At 36.9% G+C, this 19,702-nt stretch overlaps 1 protein-coding gene across 1 annotated transcript in view; it reads right to left on the bottom strand.

The window, feature by feature from the left end:
• The window catches only part of NAA16 (N(alpha)-acetyltransferase 16, NatA auxiliary subunit), a 45,718-nt gene extending 26,438 nt beyond the window's left edge, over window positions 1-19,280 (bottom strand). Inside the window, exons 1-8 of the mRNA XM_009071052.1 lie at window positions 19,196-19,280; window positions 17,175-17,279; window positions 16,429-16,586; window positions 15,275-15,409; window positions 9,146-9,299; window positions 7,516-7,635; window positions 5,279-5,374; window positions 1,748-1,854 (exon numbers count right to left, since the gene is read on the bottom strand). Coding sequence (XP_009069300.1) covers window positions 1,748-1,854; window positions 5,279-5,374; window positions 7,516-7,635; window positions 9,146-9,299; window positions 15,275-15,409; window positions 16,429-16,586; window positions 17,175-17,279; window positions 19,196-19,232 — 912 coding nt within the window. The 5' untranslated portion in view covers window positions 19,233-19,280. The remainder of the gene's footprint in view (window positions 1-1,747; window positions 1,855-5,278; window positions 5,375-7,515; window positions 7,636-9,145; window positions 9,300-15,274; window positions 15,410-16,428; window positions 16,587-17,174; window positions 17,280-19,195) is intronic.
• Between the last annotated feature and the right edge of the window lie 422 nt (window positions 19,281-19,702).

The following is a 19,702-nucleotide window of genomic DNA, read 5'->3' on the forward strand; positions in this document are numbered from 1 at the left end:
TGAAGATAACTAGCAGCAAGGCACCTTTCTGTGGAACTCTGCCTCAAAATATAGTAGTCCTCACTTTTTTAATCCACCATGTTAAAAAACAATTAAGTGCTAAAACTTTTTTCAGATGCCAAATGAGTTTATATGTATTTTTTAACTTCTAGACTTTTCATACCTTAAACAACAGAGCTAAAACTTTCACAGCATTGAGTGGACTTTTGTCTAGGTAGCCTGTGTATGGCAATTAAAAAAAATTCCACCCCATTTCAGAAGTTTACACTGAAAACTCTGCATTACCAACAGACACTGCAGAAAAGCTTATACTATACATGTGTCCTGGTTTCAGCTGGGATAGAGTTAATTTTGTTCCTAGTAGCTGGTTCAGTGCTGTGTTTTGTATTTAGTACAAGAATAATGTTGCTATAATGTTGCTAACACACTGACGATTAAGTTGTTGCTCAGTAGTGCTTACTCTGAGTCAAGGACATTTTGGGTTGCCATGCTCTGCCAGCCAGCAGGTGCACAAGAAGCCAGGAGGGAGCGTGGCCATAGCACACGTGAGCCAAACAAGCCAAAAGGATATTCCTCACCACATATAAACTGGGGACAAGTTGGCCAGGAGTCACCAAACACTGTTCAGGGCTGGGCTGGGCACTGGTGAGTGGTGAGCAACTGTATTCTGCATCACTTAATTCTCTTGGATTTTATCCTTCCCTCTCCCCTTTTCGTTACAATTATTCTTATCATCAGTACTATTATAGTTTATTTTGAGACAAGATTAAACTGTCCTTATCTCAACCCATGAGGTGTACTTGTTTCTGATTCTACTCCCACCAGGCAGGGGTAGAGTGAGTAAGCAGCTGCACAGTACTTAGTTGCCACCTGGGGTTAAACCACACCACCACAATACCGGAATTTACTGAAATTATGTCACCCACAGCAAAGGTACAGATTACAGTGTATTGAAAATTTCATGTTAGGACAACTAGCAAAGAAACTCTCAGAAAGAAGGATTATTTTATTCCAATTAAAGGAATATTCACTGCTGGTTGAAAAGCTGCATCATGTACTTAGTTTTTTTTCAGCTACAAAATCCTCTTCTTACCTAGTCATGAATGGCTTAGATTACCCAGAGTTGTATTGTTTGTAGCCAAGACAACAGCATCTGAAGAGACTGACCTTTACTTTCTACACATTTCAGTAACATGCTTTAGTCTGAAGATGTATTTTTCACTATGCCTTACTGTCAAGTTTAGAAGGAAGAACTACATATGAAACAATAGTTCTAATGTGACACAATTTTGCCAAAACTGTTAATAAGTACAAAATAATACCCTAAAGGTTCAGCTAAGTACTGAAATAGCAACAAAACCTTTGAGGTAAATACTAATGTATTCATGCAATTCAGAAATGTATGTAGAACAATAGCCACCTATGTGATATTTTAAAATCATTACTTCTGGTGACATCATAAACCATAAGTGGAGAGAATCCTGCAGCACTTGCACTCAAAGTACACAAAAGCAGAATTATTGATCATCTTTGATTTTTCAAGAACTTCAGTGCCTTCTGCACCACTCCACCTTCAAGCATTTTTACATCAAGTGATCATTCACACATGACAAAATAGCACACTAAGGAGAAAAATGTTCAACAGCTGTTAATTGGTAAGTTACAGGAAAAACTACATAAAAACTTAGTCTATGAGAAAAATCAATATAGAAGAATTCATTAAAACCAAATAAATACTAAATTTTACCTTTTCTGGATTGTAATATAAAGATTTCAAAGTGGTAAACAAGGGTGGGCAGCCTTTACTGAAGTTAACCCTCAGGAACTTATCCGTTAGTTCTCTAAATTTTTCACCTAGAAACAAAAGTGTGTTTGGTTATATGTCAGTGATTGCAAGTGTTATATAAATATAAGCACTAACTGCTGTGCAACTCTGGATAACAGAGTAACTCAGAATCTGCAATTAAATTGTTTTAATCTTTCCTGTTTTTTACTAAAACACAAATATGCTCCAGATTAAAAAAACCCAAAACCGTAAAATACTTAAATTGCTAGTGTTTAGGAGATTGCTGGCAGACATGTTAACAGTCCTCAAACCTGTAAAGTCTATTGAAAAGTGAAAGCATTAAGTGCTGCCCTACAGAGGATGTAGCAAGGCCTATGTAAATAAACACTGGAAAAAGTACAATGGTAAGAATAACAATGTAGATCTTGTAAAAGCTCCATCACTGGAGGTTTGTATGATTAAGTCAGGCAAATATGTATTAGGAATAGTGCAGATACATATTATCCTGATTTGAGGATGAAAGATGGATGAAATGAACCCCTCTACCTCCCTTCTAGTCCTGTTTTTTATGCATAGGGCATGACTTGCGATGCTATGATTGTTTCTGGAATGAGAAATAGAATACATCATTTCAGACTACTAAGTTCCATACCAGAATCACCTCTATCAAAATATACCACAGAAAGCTAAAAATCTGATCTAATTACATTTCCAGGTAAACATTACTTGCAGTAAATGCCACCTTTCTGAAAAATGCTGTTTGGGGAAAAAAAAAAGCAGGACTTCAAAGAAAAGCTATCTAGCCAGAAAAATAGCTGGCTTTTACGTTTTTATTCCTATGATGAATAATGGCCATTTTCAGTTGGTTTTTTATTGTTTGGATCTTCTTTTGGCTTGTTTCTTTTGGCTTTCTTTTAAATTGATTTTTGTTTGCTATGCACAGGGATGAAGCTGCTACACTTGAGTGCCACAGAGAAGCTGTGGACTTCTCTAACCCTTTGAACAAGGAAGCAGTACGCTTCACATAATGCTAATGTACATGGAAAACTGACACCAAACTCCTGAAATAAACCTCAACTCCTTAAGAAGACATAAAAATTTTGATTAACAGATTGCTTTATAGATATGCAGAAAATGCAGATTGTATGCAACATTCTTATGTACTTCCACCAATTCTCAATTGTCCTACACTCACTGTTATCAGCACAGCTCCTAATAAACACTGAGACTAATAAAAGTAACTCATGTTCTCACCTCCCTGCACTAAAGCAAACTGCTGCATATAGAAATTCCTACCACCTGCAGATGGGGATCCATAACTGGACTGAAAGCACATGCTTTATTACAGATGGATTAATTAAAATTCTTTCACTACAAGCAACTCCCCTGTATAAAAAAAAATAAATCCATCTCAGTTTTGCCTGTTGAATTATTCTAATTTATTTTCTTGCTGGAAGAAATAGAGTTCAGAATTTAGGAGAGCAAGATACAAGTTCCCATTAAGTACCTATTTATTTTAGAAAGCAGAACACCTTTAAAACAAAATCTGAAAAAAAAAACCAAAAAGCACACCATTGGGCACCCACCTCTGACAAAGAGCCAAGCTCACAATTTAGTCTCCAAGACACAGACCTGACCACAGCAGCAGTGAATCCACAGCAGCATAAATAAAGCTAAAACTGCATGGCCACATGCACACCTGATCAATCTGAAAACTGATTGCCACAGCTTCCTCCATAAAGGTGGTCTCCAGCTGGATCAAGGAGCCAATTTGTATCAAACACAAGGTTCATAGGATGCAATGCACGGCAAGGTCTGGTTAAGGACTGCCCTTTTAATATAAGCCTGCACTTCAGAGTACTTTAATTCTTTAGAGTAATTGAATTGTGAATCAGTGATGGCTACAACTGGTCAGTGCCCACACTGGAACTACAATCACATTTAACCAGAAATTCTATCCCCTTAAAATTTGCAAATATTTTTCTGCAAACAATTTTCTTTCTACACCTTCACATTCTCACTACCAATTTCCACCTACAGAAATTCTTATCTGCTGTACTTAAAAACACAAGAAACCATTTAGCAAATAGATGAATTTCTAGGGCATCAAAAACAGTCTTATACATTCAGGCCTGATACAAGCTTAATGGACTGGTTAGCAGAAACTCCAAGTTTTCATTAAGGAAAATTCTTATTTGTTATGAAATGCTACAGAAAGTAGCCAAGAGATTTTTCTCAACTGATCTAATAATGAATTTTGCTTTCATTTAGCCTATTGCTACAGCATGAACAAGTAACCATGGTTACTACACATTTCTACTTTAATGAACATTAGCTGTGAAACTACAGCATCAGATAAGGTAACCTAGCACAAAACATACGGTGCAAGTCAACAGCAAATCACACTACTAATAGAGAATAGCATTCTGCAGGTTATTTCCTTGTTTGCTATGTATTACCACAACAATCCTATCTCAGGAGAAAAGTAATTACTTGTCACCTAGCTTTTCATATCTAGCTAAAATGCCTTAACATTTGCCCTTATATCTTCAAAGAAACTAACTATATAGGATTATAAAAAGCACAAGTGATAACTTCAGGAATAAATCTCTTACAAGCAGCTAAAATCCTGTGATTTTACACAGGAATGTGTACAACAGGGAAATGAACTAGCTGTGCTCTGCAACACTGAGAAGTACCAACAGTGTGGTGCTCAGTAGATGACCTAAACTAAAACCTAACCTCAAAAAAATAAAAGCATGAGCAGCTATGTTGGGAATTTGCATATGAACTCAAACTGCTTGACACCTCATATCTAGCTTATGTACTTTACATTTCTTTCCAAAAGTCTTCTATGGAGTTCCAGCAGTTAGAAAGCTACAAATTAAATGCACTATATTTCAAAACAACTTTTGAAAAGACAGATTGACTGAAAGAACTTAGCTATAAAATTAAGTAATTTGTGCTGCATAATGCTGCAGACATTTTTGTTCCTATTCTTCAATTATCAGCACAAAGGTAGTTTTTGATCTAGATTTAAGTTCTAATGGTTCTACAACAAAGTGTTGTAGACCAAACGAAAGTGTTAAAGATACGGGACACACACTCCTATACCTTCAATTAAAGTGTATTATACCCTGTACCTTTTAACTCATGCTTCTTAACTTGCATGATACAGCAAAATTATGTCTAGAAAGAACTTCTATACTCTATATACCATTCTGTACTGTAGTTTTAGTGACACAAATATTACATAGCTTGTATCATTGTATTTCAGCATGTGAACTTTTCCTATCAACTCTTAAAACAATTTTGTCTATTCCAGGAGAAATGCATACATCTCATTTGTGTACATGTTCAAGTAGATATTAAATGCAGAAGTAGGTATAAAATGCACATTAAACAGCCTGATGAAAACTTCAGGGAAAACAAAAAAAAAAAAAGAGAAAAAAAAAGAAAAAACTATTACAGAACAGATAGGCAACTTGTTACCTGAAACAAAGTTTAAAGGTAATCTTCTAGGTGAAACTGCTCTGGGATGTCTTTTACTAACTTCTTCATAAATCTGAAGCCTCTCTTCTAAAGTGCCTATTATCAGCAAATATAATAGATATAAGTAACAGACATAAAAACCTAGTCTTATAAATGTCTTTAAATGCTGAGAATTAATTTAGCTAGACTCCTTATATGGCTTGGATTTGGAACAATTTAAACATTTCAAGTTATTTTTTCCAGTTAATCATACACATTACTATGCAAAACCATACTGAGAAAACACTGCATGTACAACACACAACTACCAGCATTAATCACTCTAAGATAAACTGCAAACAGGACCATTACCTTGCACATTCAGTCACACAGTACTGGAGTTCAGTTTCTTTCAGTTACATGTTGTGCACAGCCCCATGTGCACAGCAGTGAGGTATTCAGAGCTTCAATTAACTTTTTTTCACTATGCATCCAATTCAGTCACACTTGAAGCATTCAGAGAAATACACTGCATTTCTAAAGCACAGGTATACAAAGAGCATAGCATACAAACAGCCTCTATTATAGGCCCTCTGGTGACAGCAAACCCAGGGTACAAATACCACCAGTGTAAATACTGAGCACCAGAACTTTTTACACCTTAATGTTTAACAAAATAAAGCACTTAAAGACTTTCTTCCCACTCCTCCCCTTTCCCCCATAATATGCTTTGGAGCTCCAATGTGGTCAGAACTGAAATAAAACTAATCTGTTGCTTTAAAATGCCATTTTCATGTAATTAAGATCAATTTTGCTTAAATATTAAATTCATTAAGCAATTTAAAAATGAATGTACAGATCAAGACTAAAACAACATATATTAAATATATCTGTTTTCCTTTCACAAGAAAGGCAATTTATCTTGTCACTGAGCTCAGATGTTGGGGAAGGGGGGGGAATTACTACCCAGTGTCTCCAAAAGAAGTAGAATTCTAAAAGTTATACTAAAATCATGTTTGGACTGGAACTAAAGCATATAAAAGTCCTAATTGAAGTCACAAGTTGGAGCTCCAGAACTTACCATGGGGGAGGAAATAGTCCTAAGACCACCTAAAAAATAAAGTAGCATTATTAGTTTTATAAATTATTACAGTTTTAGTCTACATAGGATTTTAACATGTCAAAAACTACTGGACTGGTTCTTTGTTAAAAACTACATGCTTTCATCAACATATTTATTATATCAAACAGAACAATCAAGTTCTCAGGTAATTTATTTTCTTAGACAATAATCATGAGATTCAACTCTACGGACACCAGGAAAACCATTCAAAGGGCAACAATATACTCTGCATATGTGTAACAAATACAATTGTTTTCGTTACCCAATCACTAGCCACATTCCCAGGCCTCATGAGACCCAACTGTAAAACTTCCTAGAAGAAAGCTGGTTGAGAAATTCAATGCAGCTATAATATCTACAAATAAAATCTTTGTGGTCTTATGATTTATGATGTCATCAGAATAACTCCAATCAATTTCCACTAATTAGTGAAAAGCTAAATACAAATAAAGCATTCCTGTGTCAGGGTAAACAATCCAGAAAGTTATCACTGCAAAACACTTAATGTAGCATAAATAGTTGCAATGCTGTGTTTTTGAAAAATGAGCTATATTCCTGGACAGACAGAACAGCAGTAATGCAAACTAGTAACTAGTATATGAGTAACAAAGGTTTTAACACATTTATCACCTTTACCTTCAGAATGTCAGCTTAGGAAAAAAAAAAAAAAAAGATTTTATTTGGTTTCAGATGGTCTATCTTTAAAAGACCATCTGAAATAGGTGTTTGAGTATTTCTCTACATGCCCATAGAAAGAGGTACCACCTAAACAAGATTTAAAACTCTAACACTATGCTGTGGTATATGACAGTAGCCTGACAATCAACTAGTAGACAGGAATTAATTGTCATTTGGTTCCCAAGATCACGTGCAGCAAGGAAATGTTCTTGATGCAAGCACATTAGCAAACGCCACCCTTAGCTCCAAGAAGAGAAATACTTGCTGTTGGTATTTTCATGCACACAATTTTTTCAGGGAACATTTAAAAAATGAATTAACACACCATGTAATATTGAACATCAGAAAGTACAAAATTTTCTGTCAAGTAGAAGCTTTTGTTCTAAGGCAGTAACATATCACAGGAGTTTCACCTATATCAAAGGTATTTTCACTGTACCCATGTATCATAACTTACTAGGTTGTAGGGCCTTTTCCAAGCCTTCATAATAATACCAGTTTTCTGCATTACGCTCAATTAACTCTTTGTATACTTCACCAGCTTCTTTCAGTCTTCCCAGCTTCAGTAACATCTCTCCTAGAAACAATGCAGTGAAGAACTGTGAATTACATGAGCAAACACTTGTGAGTAAAGTTTATAATAGCAAATACAGAAAACTGGGCTTCAGCACACACAGATAGTTAAAAAGTGGCTTTATTTTTCCAAAGGTACTTGCTGTCGGTTACAAGTGTTACTTGAAGCTACCACACACACAGCTCAGAGATTGGAGCATTCAGCATCCTGAAAACAAAGGTTATTTGAATGTCTGAGCATTTAAAATAGCAAATGGGATTATGAAAAAAACAAGCAACTCTTCCTCCCAGGACTTCAATGCATGACTAGGTCAGTTTTTACCTGAGGCTGTTTACCTCAGCATATCTGTATTTTTCACACCAGCTAATCAGTTTTTAACCAGTTAAATCACACTGGTTTGCTACTATACTTAATTGTTCTACCAGGTCTAGCTTGCATGGAATTAGTTTCCTCCACAGTTCATACTGCCCTGTATTTTGAGATTCTGTGACTCAATGTTTTGAAATTTGTGATAAAATGTTGTTAACACACCAATGTTTTCACTACTGCTAAGCAGTACTTGTAGGTCATCAAGGCTTTGCCTTTTTACCCCTACTCTGCCATCCAGCAAGTAGGCCAGCAGGGACAATCAGGTGGGAGTGGACACAACCAGGACAGCTGACCCAAACGGGCCAAAGGGGTATTTTATGCTACATAATTTCATGCTTAGTAATAAAAATTGAGGAGAAGGAGTGTTGGGGCAGCTGACCATTACTTGGAGACCTGCTGAGCATCAGTCTGCTTGTGGGAGGTGTTAAGTTGATCTGGGGTTTTTTCCTTCCTCTTTCCATCACTTAAGCTATCTTGATCTCAATATACGAGTTTTCTTGCTTTTGTTCTTCCTACTTTCTCTCCTGATTTGATAAGGGAGACTGGGAAAAGTGAGTGAGCAGCTCTGTGAGGCTTACTTGCTGGCCAGGGTCAACCCACGGAGTAGCAAGCAAGGAGTAGCTGAAGAATAGGTGCTATTACTTGTGCATATTCAGAACTCAATATTACTACTTCAAACCCACAAAATAATTGTGGGGAGCTTTTAACCAAAAAAGTCAACTTCAATATTCACTTAGATAAGGCAATACAAGTAAGTACATTACACAGCTTAAAAAAGAAACAAGAATTTGATATTTCAGTCAACAAAAAAAATAAAAATAATCAATGTTTGTGCTGCAAATATTATTCTTCATGAAATTCTTCTTGATAAGAGTAAACCTGGGTTATTATTAGTTCTGATTTAGGGAAAGCTAATCTAGTATGTAACAATGTAATAATCTCCAAGGTGTTCCCTTTTCCTGTGTCAACCCAAGTTAAACTACCTGCATCCACCATCCACTTCTGTAGGAAAAGTTACTCATACACAAAATTATCAAAGATTTCATGTGGGCACCTTTTTTTTTTCTTATACTGCCTGATCATATCTGAAAGCCATTAGCAAAAGTTTAGAAGAAAATTGGCTCAGGGAAGAATAATGACTTACCTTTGATTTCTTCTACTACTAATTTATCACATATTTGCTTTTCATATGTCTCTATATGTTCTAAAGACTCCTGGAACAGATCTGCCTCTCTCATCACTTGATTTTGATATAAAATGAGTTCACTATATTCATAATCTATTTTATTAGGAGGAACCTGGGGAGGAAAAAAAAAAGTCAATACATTAGTTAACATTTACCTGCACCTCACACGTATGCAACATTACAGAATACAAGAGTTAGGCTACAGAAGGTATCACACCTATTTATACACTCATCTAAACATTCAAAATATAAACTCCCATTATTCACAAATCAGATTATTCAGGATACACTTTGTTAGAGAAAAATGTTGAAGAAATCCTTTATTTCTCTTTTTTCTATCACCGTGGCAAACTAATTAAACATGGAATTGTTAGAAATTTTATTGACTTGTATGAGAGAAAGCAAAGCCCTTCATAATATTTTCTTTCTGAAGGACTCAGGCACTCAATTTTGACTTCAGCTCTGTAGCGGGTGGCCAGGATATCACAATATCTTTTTCAGCATACCAAAATTCTGGATCAAACAATTTCCAAGAGCAATGAACCATCCAAATAGTGGCCACAGCTTGACAATTGGAATTTTTCAATAGGAAACTTATACTATTTCTACCTAACCAAGTGTCCCCTGTACTAAACTTCAATCCCCTGAAAAGTTCATTGCACAAGCATGCAGGGTGTTTTCAAGCAATAGATAATTATTTTGAGGTCTGCTTCTAATTGAACACCTGGGACCTTCTACAGGCTATAGTAAAACTAGTGGGTTGTTGCAAAACATCTTGCAGTGATACAACAGCCAATGAAGCAGGGTGACATTCAAAATTATTCCTTTCAGGGATAACACCCCTAAAGTGTATTTAGGCAATGAAAAGTCTGGCCATAGTTATGATAAATTTTTTTCAGACTAAATGCTCTTCACTAATATACACAAAAGCAACTCCAATTATAAGTAAACTGGAAGAATTTTAGAGATCAAATGCCGATGTCTCCAGCAGTGCCCAGCAGATCAAAATGTACTGTCTCAATAGAAATTGCAGAGGGAGAGACAGTTAAAATCTAAGAAGATTTTGCGCATCATAAAAAGTAAGTAAGAAGCAGCTGAGTCTGACAAATGTTAATGATATTCTTTCCTGTGACACTAGACACTGTTTCTTCCTGAGCAAGCAACACTTTGAAGTCACCTTGGTCACTGAACAGTTTACTACTACTTTTCTGGTCCCTGAATAAAGCTTTTCCTCTGTTTTTAAAAGAGCCAAGTAATTTAATAAACAAAACCCACAAAAAAGCCAAAAACTGGCTGAAAGGAACATTCTTATTAATAATACTGTCCTAAACCATCACTTCCAATCCTCCCCTAAGCACAAGCCAATTTAATATGATGTAACATTTCTGATTACATGGTCTTGAAATTCTGAGACACAACTTTTATAGTACTGGGCATTTTTAGATAGATGATTTGCTTTTACATACAGATGTTCTGAGAGATAGCATTACTAAATAAAATACTGTAAAGATGTGTATATCTGACAATGAATATAGGTTTGGGGCTGAAAATACCATCATTCAAGTACTTTTTCTAGTAGCTAATATAGTATAGCAAACGATAGCTAATGGAACAAGACTCGACCTAGCACATACTGGTCAGCAGGTAGCATGAAAATTCTACCTGCTTCTCAGAGTATCTCTATCTACAGGTCCATTTCCACCTCCACCTCTGCTCAACTTTTATCTAAGTTATCCACTGGAAATCACTAATAAAAACATTGTTACCAGGAAAGCATTTTTAACTGTTTCACAGAATTGACACATGGAGCAGTGGTTAGCATTTAAGCATCTCTTCCTGCTTATCTCACTGCAATACCACAGAACAAAAATGCAGAGCACCAATTTCGTGCCTTCCCCCCCAAATATCCTTCACTCCAACACAATACACACATCTAAATTCCACAAGTAGCACAGCTTTCTGACACATCATAAATTGGTTTTAGGCCTTCAAAACAGGCTACCCCAAAAACCTTGAAAAAAAGACATACAAGATACAAGAAACAGGTATCAATTCACCTCCTCACAGCTGTTCTGGCTCATCAGGAATAACAAAAAAAATTATGAAATGTCAAAAAAACCCAATTAAGCCCTTAAACACAAAGCAAGTCCACCAGAAAGATACTGCATTTACTGTCACTCCCTTTAAGAAGCCATTTTTAAAAGCAATTTAAAGAAAAGCCTATTTTTAAAGACAATTTGGAATCTCATCAGGTTAATGATGATTTAAATGTGCAATTCATCAGAAGGCAAGCAGTTAATAACCCCAGCACTTAACCTGAGCAGACTGTTTTATATTCCATAAAGAGTCCACACCACTGTTACTGCTGCACAATGCATCTTCACTCCTCCCTCCCTCCCCAGAGTTATGATTCTTGCACACATGTCCAACTTTCTCTTGAACTGAATTCAGCTGTTTCAGAATAAATTTCTTCCTCTCCTCCTGAATCAAAGAAGAATTCACTTTACAACCACAGATGCCCTAACATAACTGTCACTGAAAGAATGTGACAAGATGCAGCCAAAACATACCTAAGAGCAGACCCCCAAAACTCCAGAGGTTTTCTGTCCATATCTGTATTTGTGGGCCTGATGCAGAAATTAGGAATAAAATAAAAATTAAGAATAAAAATTTTGTTCTGGAAAAGAAGAAAGGAAAAATGGGACATACAACAGTAAAACAAATTGCATAGTTGTTTTACACCTTCGTTCCCAATATTTAAATTCTGAAGTGACTCTTAAATCATTTAAGTTGGGAAAGCTGTTACATTTCCTGCAGTGATATCTGCATTCAACTTCCTAACCTGGCTTTGACTGAAATATTGTGCATCTGGCCAATTTACAGCTTTCAGATGACAGGCAACATTGATCTTAATAAACTAATAGACAGAAAATTCAGTGTTTCCAGTGATAACAGCCACTAGAATAAACCTGTCAATGATAAAAGCAATTTATCAATTTCTTGATCAGCTTCCTGACACTACTTCCTTTATTTTCCCCATTAAGCAAACTTCCCAGCTGCTGTTCTTCCCAAACCCAGCACTCAAACTCTACTAAAGTCACCTAGGTTTTTTCTGCTTACAGAAAACAAGAACCTCTGCCCTTCACGAACAGCTTTTTCTCTAGTCATCTTATCTTGCCATATTGCTCTTCTCATTTTCTAGCTTTTCCGACAACAAGCTCATCAGAAAGTCCTGATCTCTCAGCAATCAGTGCTTAATGGACAAAATCCCTGCTTCTCAGAACTAAGGGTGTTTTTTGCTTTTCACCTCTAAGTCTGCCCTGAGGGATAATTTTACAGTAAGCCAAGTCAATCTAACTGCAGTCTGGATCAACAAAGGCAGTTCACTTCCCTCTATTATTCCCCTTCCTCTTTCCTCTCTCACCTCACAGTTGTTCAGTGCAGCCAATCAATCCTTCAAGAGAGTGATTATTTTTCTGTCACTTTGGCTTCCTGAACCAGCCCTCCACGAGTCAACCAGTGCTGCACAAGGAAGCAGTGGAAGCACACAGGAAAAACAGACTGCTGGTTTTGGCGACAGCTTGTAGCTGTATTATCTCCATTACTCTGTAGTACTGCATCTTCAGATATTCACCTACAGTCACTAAAATGACAGTTCCTTCAGCTTTTTATTGGTTTTACTGCTTGGTTTTGGCTCTTTTAACTCACATCTGAATGTACAGAGCTGCCCGGGTAATTCAAGTAAATAAATATGATCACCCTACACCATCACTACTTACCAATTTTTATGACAGCACCATTTTACGTGTTACATTTATTTCTTCATTCATCAACAATAATGGCAAACAGTATCAGGCCTAACAGAGATTGCCATAAAACTCCTCAAAAATATCAGTTTCTTGAAGATTCCCACTCACTAGTGGTTTGGCTACCACTCAGTCTTTCAACCCTCCTTTTAACCCTTGCACACCACCACACTTTTATCACAGACACATGCAATATTCTATGAAGTCAGTCACAGAAGTTCATCTATTATGTTGAGTGCGTATAAAGTATAAGACAAGAGGGAAGATCTGGGAAGTAAAGTAAGCAACAAGGGTATCTCCTCAAAGATCAGTGAAGTATTCTGAACTTAATTACTTTAACTGCAGGACTGAAATACCCAGAGACTGCACAAACAGTACATTTGGGGTCTACTGTGGAAGAGCCAAAGCGTGACAAAATTAAGCTGTGAGTTTGCCTGGGCTCTCATGACTGTTCTGGACCCAACACACAGACTCTCTCTTCCTGAGTCTGGGGTTCTACATGGGCCTGCACTCCTCAGAGAGCTGGCACAGCAACGCACAAGACTATTTTAAAGAGAAATTAAACTAATATGGTCAGATGTACTTTTAGTGCTTTGAAGGAGAAAAGACAATACACCACCTAACTGTCTCTACCAATCTCAAAAAAGAGGAAAGGCTTGACAGCACTATTTTCTATAAAACTATGTTGTCCGACACTTGGAGCATATTTCTGTCCTTCAATGCTTAAGCAGCTTTCCCACCATTTGTCTGACTGATGTTACGTTAATCAACAGTTAAACCAGCTCATTGTTCAACTACAAACAACCTTCCTATTTACAGGAATTTCCCAAATATTTCCAGTTTTATCAGAAAATGGCATCAGAGCTTGAGACCTTAGGATATCTTCGGTTTTGGGTGAGATCTGAGATTGTGGTAACTTGCACAGCAGACTCAACCGATTTAATACATTCCTCTACAGCAGATGGTATTTAAATCTGGCTTAGTCACTAGGCTGAACAGTGTATCATGACTGCCCTCAAACAAGCATATTTGCACACACAACCTTTTAGAAAAGACAACACTAACAGCATCATTTCCATTCTCTCCAAGAAGCCAATACCACTATTAAGCCCTGAGTCCTTGAAAGGGCCTCAATTTCTTACACTACACTTGCAATTTTTCCATCTATTATATATTCTTTCTAATTCAAACAGTCATTTTGACACTGAACTCAGATTGAGTTCTGCTGACTCATCTGAGAACCACGGCTTCTTGGCTGTCAAATGCTCGTAAAAGATGACCCAATTTTGATTTAAACTTGTTTTCAGTTTCTACTCAACACCGAAGTTACAGCCCTTTTGAAATAGCAAACTATATATACCCTGCTTGCAATACCCTTCGTTTGACCATGATAGATGATCAAGACACATACACTGGTCTCTCCTAGCAGTTTATTTCCCTTCTTGCAGTTAATCCCATATAAAACATCTCAGAAAGGATACAAGACTTTTGCTTTAAAAAACCCACAAGCTACAGGTCAGGTTGTATCTTAGTATTTGCACACAATGCTTCCAGGATGCCTCTCCAGCTGAATATATAACATGTTTATGTTTTTTTTGTTCCACATTACAGAATAATCAACACATCCACTCTGCTCTGTTAACTCAGAGTTTATAGCTCTCCATCACCAGTAACAGAATAAGGGAATAGTCTCTATCTTAAAAAACGTCGTACTCAGTGATTTTAGCATTGTAGAACTTAATTTACTCCAAGTTTCAGTAACACCGCATCTGCTCGAAGGATTTTCAGCTACACTTTCATGTTACTTTGAAACCAAGCATTGATTTCAAATGTATAATATACAGATGCATAGGAACAAATTAAAAAGTCTTTCACATTCTTTGCAGAGATGTAATGGCAACCATACTATGGCAGGAGAAAGGGCAGATGAGCACACTCAGTATTAAACAGTATTTTCTGTAGTTTCACCTACTGCAAAGGGACAGGACCATCACATGTATTCTATAGCTACAAGCCTCATAAACATTAACTTACTAAATTACTCCACATCAGTCTACTCTTACATGTTCAACCCTACCAGCCTACTGAGAGAAGGACAAGTATTCCTGTGTAATTTGTACCAGTGGCTAAGCTCCTGGAAGTCTTTCTGCTCAAAGCAGAAAGCTCCACAAATAACAAATTTCTTCCTAATTCATAACTGATTTCTAATTATGAAGAACTAATTTCTCAGATTCTACCCCTTATACAAAAAGTATTCTCCTTCCAGAACAGGAAGTCTTACCTGCTGGGTTTTCCTAAACTCTTCAAGTAATTTTAAGGCCATATCATAATCTTTCAGTAAGTGGTATGCAATGGCATATCCAATCCAGGAAGCTCGCTGCGTGGGGCGCAGTTGAAGCAGCTGGTATCTTGTCTCCTTCAGACAATGAAAAACAATTTTAAAAGAAGAGATGTTTAACCAGTTACTACACAGGTAACTTTTAAAAGCCCTAAAGGCACTTTTCAAAATTCTAACAATGTGGGGCAAAGCAGCACATTTCTGTTTCATAAATCCAGGGGCAACATTCTAAATACAGGAGTCATGGCACAAACAAAATCAGTTTGCTGGGACACAAAATGTATCATTTTCAAGAGCACCTCTTAAGGGCCTAAATTATTTCCAAAGACAGAGCCCAAAAATCTCAGAAAGCAGCTTCCATTAGAAAGTAGGAGCTCACTGCCACTGAAAGAACAGTCCCACTCTCCCCGTGCCTCATACTTGCACTCTTGCAGCACTCTTCAGAACTGGAAGAATCTCAGGAAGACCTGAGTCAAATCAGACCCTTAAATCAGCTGTTATCTTTTCTTGCATTAGCAAACACAAAATCCTCAGTAAGGAGACCAACTAATGCCAAACCCACAGTCAAATCTTCTACTTCACATGAAACAGCTGAATCAGCTCAGCCATTTGAAAACTACTAATTGTGGTTTCAGATAAATGTTAATGTTTTATTTATGATAAAAATCAGCACTGGAAGAAAGAAATGAAGTCATCGTGGGCCAACTTGCCCACATACTCAAAAGAAACACAACACTATTTCTCACAAAAAATGCCTTCAGCATAAGCACCAAACCCACTGTTTGCAGTACTTCAGAATAGCACAGTAAGTTACTAATCTAAGTCTTGTCCCTTGTCTTATTATTTCAGTGAAAAATAAGTAGAGTTTTACAAGTCAAATTGCACAGAACAACTATCTCTAGTTCTGTACTCAATATCTGTACTCAACATTATATTGAGCTCTGCTGCAATGTGTTTTGTGCTTTCCTAAGCAAGAACTTAACACTTTTGAAATGGAAAAAAGTAGCAGCAAAAATACTATCAATAAAAGACTTCATAGTGGAATAGAACAAGAGAATGCTAACAGCAATAGATGGGAATTCGAAGAGAATACTTACTCTATATCCTTCTAAATCCCTCATCTGGATTTGCAAGAGAGAGAGATCTCTCAAGATCTGTAGATTATCTTTATCTAGTTTGAGTGCATTCCGGTAACACTTGATGGCTTCATCATATTTCTTATCTGATCGCTGCAAAAGCCCATAGACATGCCAACCTGACACTTGTTAAGGAAGATACAGGTACAATTTTCACAGAGTAACTGCAGTGCATCTGTGTTACAGACCAAACAACTTGACAGCACCCTTCAAGATCAGCACCCTTACAAATGAAGTTTGCTTACTGCAGCCAGACTTTACTGACACATTTTAAAATATTAAATGCTTCCAAATAAGAAATAAAGTCTTATTTTTTAAAAAAAGTATGTTAAGTCACACTCATAACCCCCTGAACTTCATTATAAAAATTAAATTATCCAAACTCCACAAGACTAAATTATTTATAGATATTTACTGTTTAAAACATACTACTGTAATTGCAGTAGGAATTCTTAATCCTAGAGGTGTTTCATTCTAACAACAGCACTGGTGTACAAGTTTTACTTTTCCTCTCTTCTTTATCTGTAACCTCAATTAGACTCCAGATTTTACAGCAACAGATAAACACAGAGCTCCACTTTATTCATTGACAAAAGGAAATCTTAGCATTTTTGTGCTCAGAAGTCTTTGTCACGCTCTCAGCATCTCAGATTTCCATCAATAGTGTGTCATAACACAAAGATCAGATTTTGTACTACAAAGGATACAGACATGGCTCTTTACATCATTACGAAGTCCTTTACGAACAAATTCATATGCTTCTTCCTTCTTCCCTAAGCAGTTCAAGGTCAGTCCTTTCATCGCCAGCGTCTCTGTAAGAAGTATCATATACTTAATGTTTCTGACTTCCCATATGCCAGCTTCACAGTGCAGACATCCTTTGAAGTTGTTACACAGTGAAGTTCCCCATTAAAATATAAATTTAGATCAGGATAGCAGCCTAGCACAGCTGAAGATTGTTACATGGAAGCATTTCCTTTCTTGCAATCTGTCTTCAAAAAACCACTGCAGAGCATCATACAGATGTGATGAGCACAGACAACATAAATTTCATTAATTAAAAAATACATTTAACTGGCTTCACAGGAGTTAAAAAGGTAAAACAAATTTAGAGAGCTTCTCAATGTGTTAAAGTTCCCGAAATGCAGAGCAAGAAAAAAATTCATTAGGCTGTGGCATACGATAAGAAACAGATCTCCGTCACAGTCAGTGCCACTGTTAAAGACTGCTTACAAAGCATTAGTTTAAGAAAGCATGCTTCCTGCTACCATATTTTGGGTGTAAAAGACAGTAATAGCATTTTAATCAACATTCTGAGAGGTGCAAGATTTTAAATAGCATATTGGTATGACTATTGCTCTCCCTCTTCCCCCATTCTTGAAGGCACACAGTGGGGAAGCAAGTTGCATGTACTATGCCCAAAAGCTGCTCCAGATTCATATAGAATGATACCTTTCAAATAACAACAAGGAGCTTGAAAAAGAATATCCCCACTGTGACAAGGGGAGCAAGCTGCTCCTGCCTTCCCACACCACAGAGGTAACTGCCACCGTCTCACTAAACTTTTGAAATTCCTTGTCTCTGAAGCTAAGTGTGACAACAGTGCAGCTTCCCATCAGATCATTTCACTGGCTTAGTTCTGCTTCAGCTGTTCATTCCAGGCTCTACTCCCAAGCTTCATTAGTGGCTCAGAGCCCAAGTAGTATGTGGACTGCCAAGGCAGCTAGCTGTCCTGGAAAAGTTTAAGAGGCAGCAGAAGCAGAAAAGACAGATATGTACACTGAGATGTTATAAAAACACAAGTGCTAGTGGAGACAAACACATTAGGTCAGAGCTGGACAAACCACTCTAGCTTCGAAGCAACAAGAAAACTACTTTTATCTCTAGGGAAGCAACGAAGAAACAGCAGACATTGATGGAAGCATGAAAAGGATTAGTCAAACATTTTGCCAAGATCTGAAATGTCAACCAGGAAAATAATTTCACTGACACAGTACATGCACACTCAGTGTTAGGTTGCTTCAACAGCAAAAAAAACCAAGAAAAATTCACTGCATCAGAAGCAAAGTCTGGCTAAACCATGCAACAGAAACCTGTAATACAGTAAGACTAGAGTATCCTACTGAGGATGTAGATAAAATTTAACTAATGCAAACAGAAGCAACATCTTGCTGCCATGTTTCCCACAATATTTACCAGAACAGGATCTCCAGATTGTCTTCAGCTTCAGGTCTTAGCAGCCACTGTATTACACTTAACCCTGCTCTTTATAAGTAGCAATTCGGTATGCAGTACAGAAAATTTAAGAGTATGAACTTGAAAAAAAAAAAAAACCCTCGAGGTTTTTAATTTATTGGCAGAACACCTTCATGTAATATTTAAATAAAGGCTGGGCTTGCTTTAAATAGGAATGTAAGAAAAACCCACACTAGCATTCTGACCCAGAAACCTAGAAAGGCAACTTACTTGGAAGCTTCACTGCAGTGTGCTTCCACCATATATTTTGATCTTCACCATCCCACTGCACAGCAGTGTTTTACTGAGCTAGGATGGGAACTTGGTCTGAATGCACAAAGAATGAAAACCCAGAGTAATTATTCAGTCATAGGGACAGAATCACACTCTGCAACAGGCTCTTTTCTTTCCCAATAGTATGAAATAGACTGATTATCCATTTAGGATCATGACAGGAGAAAAAAAAAAAATAAAATCTTGAGTCTGCAGTTACCTCCATGTTCAGCGAATTTCGGGTTAGAGAGGATCATCTTGCAGAACTTGAGTCCATTTTTGTACTGCTTTTGTTCGTAGCATTTCTGTAAAAGAGGTGAAACACAATCACTGAAATGAATTTAAAAGCAGAGCACCTTAACATGCTATTATAAATGCAGGAGTTCGTTCAGCAAGGTATAGTGATCAGATCACTAACAAGCTCTAGTCAAAGGCGGCTATTCATATTACATTGCCTTTTTTCAGCATTCAGCACACGCAGCCAATACTGCACCTCACAGCCTACTTTTTCATAAAAAGGTTAGGAATTCCTCTTCAACAGAAATAAGAAAGGGAAGCAGCAATGTCTACTTAGATTCAGAAACACTTAAAATTGAGAGCCAAGTTAGAAATCTTGACTCAACAGAACTTTTGAGAAGAGTTTGTCTTAAAGAGGCTAGACACTCCTTTCAACATCCCATTTCCCTGGCCTAGTGACCTCCCAGAGCAACGAATCTCTGACAGATTT

This window comes from Acanthisitta chloris, unplaced genomic scaffold, assembly GCF_000695815.1.
Source record: "Acanthisitta chloris isolate BGI_N310 unplaced genomic scaffold, ASM69581v1 scaffold5870, whole genome shotgun sequence".
Lineage (NCBI taxonomy): Eukaryota > Metazoa > Chordata > Aves > Passeriformes > Acanthisittidae > Acanthisitta > Acanthisitta chloris.